This window comes from Miscanthus floridulus, chromosome 10, assembly GCF_019320115.1.
Source record: "Miscanthus floridulus cultivar M001 chromosome 10, ASM1932011v1, whole genome shotgun sequence".
Taxonomy (NCBI): domain Eukaryota; kingdom Viridiplantae; phylum Streptophyta; class Magnoliopsida; order Poales; family Poaceae; genus Miscanthus; species Miscanthus floridulus.
The window spans coordinates 84,886,951-84,892,438 of record NC_089589.1 but is presented as its reverse complement, the minus strand read 5'-3'; the positions used below and the strand labels follow the sequence as shown (position 1 = coordinate 84,892,438).

The window sequence follows — 5,488 nt, the reverse complement described above, 5'->3', positions numbered from 1 at the left end:
ATGAGCATGACCCTTGCTATGCACAGCAGACAGTTCCGTTCCGTGTGAAGGTACGGCACATCGATATTGCGATGGCGATGCGGTTGGCTGCTGTATTCTGCACGTGGTCCATGATGCATCATGTCATGGAACCAACGCGGAAACTCATTTTTCTATTCCAGGCACCGTCAAACATGATGGAGCTAGCTAGCTAGCCTTTCGTCCGTTGCTACTCAAGCTAGCTCCCTGGCTGGCTGGCTGGCTGGCCGGCTCACCCGGCCGGCCGGCCTCTCTTGCTCCCAGTCTCAGCATCTCTGGCTACCTTAGCTTAGCTTGGTGATGTTTCTTTCCACAACGTGCGTGTGCCTTCCGGTTCCTGCAACGGCGACGGCTAACTTTCGTCGTGGGCACACGTCCGTCCTTCAACTAACCCCCTTAATTATGCGCATAATTATTCTTAGCAAACAGGGCCGTCAACTTTCCACAACTCACATCACGCATGCTACTAGCTAGTAGCTACTAGTCAGTCCGTCTCTTGCATGTTGCATCGCAAAAAGAAATCTGCAATTGCGCGCCCATGGCGAAAACATGCATGCATTCAGCAAAAGGCCAGTTTGTCCCGCCCCCCCAAAAATATATAATATACTAGCTACTAGTAGGTGAAACACATCTCTCAAGACCGATGCCAACGTTTTTTAGCACGTATGATTTAATTTGATTTGAAGACCCATGTTTAATTTATAAGAATTTTGATGCGTAGCTTAGTAAGCAGTGGTAGTAGGTAGTGAACTTTGTGGGGGGTAGAAATAAGAGATATATATTCACCATGTTCGCTTGTTGATTTCAGTCAGGTCAACAGTGTTTTTCTCTCACAACGAACCAGCACCAGTCAGCCTAAATCAGCCCATAAACCAATCAGCGAACACGCCAATTATATTATATAAATAAATATAAAACATGTTGGATCGGAGTAGTTGTCTCCATATTATTCATCATGTTTGCCATGATCAGCAAACTTGCTACGGCTTCTAGCTCGAAGATGATCTTACACCCACACATGATGCGTCCAATTCATGACGTGGACAGTATATATTTGTATATATTGATAGATAGATACAATTGATTGTTTGTGAACAGAAATAATGGCAAATATATATATATATATATATATATATATATATATATATATATATATATATATATATATATATATATAGTATCTTTGCTGGATAGCTGCAAATATGTATGCTTGCTGTGTGCTGTGTATCTCTTTCATATGATCATGATCCATATCGTACAAAAGTGTACACTGCTGTCTGCAATGAGCAGCAAAAACACTACGTGGCGGGAAGTCCTCATGAATTTTAACTGTAATAATAAGTAGGAACTAAACAATCCTGATTTCAATTTGTCGTACTTACTGGCCGGGGATGGGATGCATCGAGTGGAGAATATAGTCAATTCGAATTCCCAGACGCCGCCGCAGCGGTGGCAATGGTGGGTTCCCCGACTCTGCTCCTCACCGTCACGTTGAGCCCGCCTGCCATGTGCGCCGTCATCAGGGGCAGGAACACCGGCACGCGGCCCTCCTCGACGGGGACGAGCTCGAACCTTCGGAGCACGGTGCTGGCCACGAACTTCATCTGCACGAATGCCATCTCCTTGCCCAGGCACGTCCGCGGGCCCGCCTGGAACACCGGGTACTTGAACGGCGACACGCCGGCAACCGCGGCGGGGGGCGCGTTGTCCTCCGGCAGGGATAGCCAGCGCTGCAGGCTGAAGTCGGCGGCGTCGGCGCCCCAGATGGACTCCATCCGCCCCATCCCGTACTGGAAGTAGGTGACGCGGTCGCCGCGCTCCACACGGGTGCCGTCGGGGAGCACGTCCCCGGCCGCCGCGTGCTTCGAGTCCCACGCCACGGGCGGGTACAGACGCATGGTCTCGCACAGCGCCGCGTGGAGCACGCGCATCTTGCCCTGCCCGCCCGCGGCGTGGCTGGCACCAGTTCCGCCAGTGATCTCCCGCAGGACCTCCCGCTCCACGTCGCGGTGGCGGGTGAGCAGCCAGAAGAACCAAGTCAGCGCCGACGACGTGGTGTCGCGGCCGGCCATGATGAAGCTGATCACCATGTCGCGGATCGCCTCGTCCGGGTACCCGCATTCGATCATCCGCGACAGCAGGTCGCTCCTCCGCCCGCCGGCGTTGACCTCCTGCGGCTGCTGCAGGCCGCACTCCTTCTTGCGGATGTGGATGAGGTCCATGACGGCCTCGTGGATGACCCTGATCTCCTCGCGCAGCCGTCGCTCGGAGCCCACGTCCAGCGCGCGCTTCGCCTTCCACACGGCGGCCACGGGCGCGGCGCCGCGCCTGGCGATGATCCCGGCCGCCGCGTCGAACGCCGCGGCCAGCCTGGGCGCCTCGGGCAATGCCGGGTCCAGGCACCCGGGGTCAACGCCCAGCGACACGCGGCAGATGACGTCGAAAGAGAAGCGGCGGAGCAGGTCCTGCATGTCCACCACGCCGCCAGCGTCGCCTCGCGCCGCGGCCAGGGACAGCGCGGGGACGAGCCGCTCACGCGCCTCGTCCTCGAGCACGGCGAACTCCAGGTCCCGGAGCGCGCGCGCCGAGAACTCGTGGCTCACCAGCTTCCGCTGCGCGTACCACAGCTCGCCGTCGACGTTGAAGATCCCCGTGCCGAGCAGGTCGCCTAGGATGTCGGTGAAGGGCTTCCCCTTGGGGTAGTTGCCGAAGTTGCTCTTGAGGATGTGCTCAACGTTCGCCGGGTTCGCGGTCACCACGGTCCGCCGCGCGCCCAGTCGGTCCACCACGATCGTCTGCGTCGGCGACGCCGCCAGCAACTCAGTGTACCAGTCCAGCAGCCGCCACCGGTTCTGGTAGAAGGCCACCAGGCACCCAATCACCGGGTAGCTCCTGGGCCCGCTGCCATGGCTGCAGCCGGACCAGCTGAATCGGACGCTGTACAGGAGGAGGCAGCACGCCGCTAACCACAGCATGTAAAAACAGATCATGGTGTTTCCAGTACTTGCAACAAGATTTCTTTCTGGTGAGTGGTACTACGGAGAGAGCACCTACGACTTGAGAGAGAGCATGGGAGAGACTGTGCACACTATTCGGCGATATATATCTATATATATATGAATATATAGTATATGAGGGTACGGTAGAGGGGGAGGGGCCGGTACGAGATCGGCAGGGTCGCCATTGGAGGTCCATGCCTCCTCCTTGTGGTGGGGGTGTCCTTGTTAATGCCCACGTTTTAGTAGAGGGGAGCAGACCGGGGGGAGGAAGCCAGGCCAGGTCTCCGGCCACTTGTTTATCTGGCAGGGGAGTGGGAATTATGGGGAGCTCTTTGCGTTTGGCGTCGTCGTGTCGACCGGCTGTTTGCTCTTTTGCAAATCGGTTTCGCAAATAATTGTTCAATATCGCCATTCAATAATAATTCATCTTAATAATGTCATAAATACATATATAGTTGATATCGACTTGTATTTATGTTGTGCCCGGGCTAGGCTGCTTGGATTCGATTTGATGGAAGAGAACTCTATTCTTATTATTGCAAGGATTTGTGGAATAAATTGAAATGTTCTTACCATTCTAAGAAAAAAATCTCAAAGTCGTGTGTCAACTTGATGTACTGCTTCAGGCATGCAATAAAGTCCTCCGTTTCCAAGACAAAATTCCATTGATCGGATGACTTATTAGTTATTATTATTACCGTCTATTATCTTTTATTAGGCGTGTGCTGATTTTTCATTTTTTTTACGCTATGTTCTGTGTGGGGTTGGTTTCGAGGTCAGAGTCACGAGCAGGCTTTGGCAGCATTTAAACTAGGGCCTTGTTTAGATCGTCGTTACGAATTAGTATTCGGTACGATAGCATTTTCGTTTGTATTTGATAATTATTGTCTAATTATAGTCTAACTAGGCTTAAAAGATTCGTCTCGTAATTTACAATCAAACTGTATAATTAGTTATTTTTTTTATCTACATTTAGGGCAGTTCCAATAGTGCATTGATGATGGTTTTTATCCTCATTAAATGACTTGCCACGTAGGCAAAATACTGACATGGCAACGTAATTAATGAAGAAAGAGAGCAAAAATCACAGAAATGGTCTCTTCATGAAGAAACCAGGTCTACTCTTGACCCAATGCACCAAAAAACCATGAAATCGCCATTGGGAAGAAACCACCAGTTTCTAGGGAGCTCGTGTCGCACTCCCATTGGAGAAAAAGATAGAGTTGGAAGAGAGAAAAAGAAAATACACTAGTAGAGAACAGACCTTTGATCCAAGGGCCAAATCAGGCTCTAGTCCCGGCATTTTTTGCACCCGGGACTAGAGAGACCTTTAGTCCTGGTTGGTGGATCCAACCGGGACTAAAGGTCCCTGCCCAACGGCTCCTACGCCAGGTCGTTGTAGCAGAGGACCTTTAGTCCTGGTTGGATACACCAACCGGGACTAAAGGTCGACCTTTACTCCCGGTTGGTGGATCCAACCGGGAGTAAAGCTCTTGTCCCGGCTGGTGGCGTGGCCCATGGCTGAAAACATACCTTTAGTCCCGGTCGGATCCACCAACCGGGACTAAAGGTCCACTCTATATATACCGGCCGGCTTCTTCCTCCCCGAGCCCGTCCGAGAGCTCAGTGTTCTCGCTCTTCCATCCATTCTTCTTCGATTCTCCGTCGATTTCTTCGATTCCTCCGTCGATTCTTCGGTTCTAAAAGTTACCAACTTCAAACTCTCATATTTCACCATTGTCTTATCTCATTTTGTTCACTATATATAATTATATATATATAGTTTTTTATTGTGGTTTTTTTCATTTGTAAGCAATTTAAGCTCAAAATCACTTAAAGTTTGCATATTTACATTAAGGAAGGTTAAAGTAGCTATTAAAAACTAGTATTCACCGTTCATTTATAGCATGCATAGCACACTTCATTGTTTAGAGATATAGAGAATTTTAGAGTTTTTTTAATTTTATTTGATTATAAAATGAGAAATTTATAGTGTATTAAAAAATGAGTATAGAGAGTAGATGGCAACTGTTTCCGGGTCCTCGGCCTCTCATGGGTTCCCAAAGTGACTTAGACCGGGCCTCCCACTCATTGCATGCGGCAAGTGTTGTGATGAGATGAAGATTGTGATGGAGTACCGAGTGAAGAAGGAGGGTCCGAACAAGGGTCGCATTTTCTACAAGTGTCCGGATCGCAATGTGAGTTATTTTATCGTATTTAATGACTATGGTTAGTTTATACCTATTTTCATGATGGTTGTGATTAAAGTTCTAATTTATGTTTTAAATTCAGTGGGATGGCACTGGATGTTCAGGCTTCTACTGAGAGGAAGAATATGTTGAACTCGTGCAAAAATATCTTGCACAACAGGTAGATATGGTGGCTAATGATGCAGTGATCCAGCCAAAAAAGCCCAAAGATGTTGAACAAATGGTAGATCTGTTTGTTTTAGTTGAGATTAGTCGCGAAAT

General features: G+C 49.6%; 1 protein-coding gene across 1 annotated transcript; it reads right to left on the bottom strand.

Moving 5' to 3' along the window:
• Positions 1–1,019: 1,019 nt before the first annotated feature.
• Positions 1,020–3,298, bottom strand: LOC136484997 (cytochrome P450 94B3-like). The gene has a single exon (XM_066481950.1). It carries the CDS (start codon positions 3,006–3,008, stop codon positions 1,437–1,439), a length of 1,572 nt encoding a protein of 523 aa, XP_066338047.1. The 5' UTR covers positions 3,009–3,298; the 3' UTR covers positions 1,020–1,436.
• Positions 3,299–5,488: the final 2,190 nt, after the last annotated feature.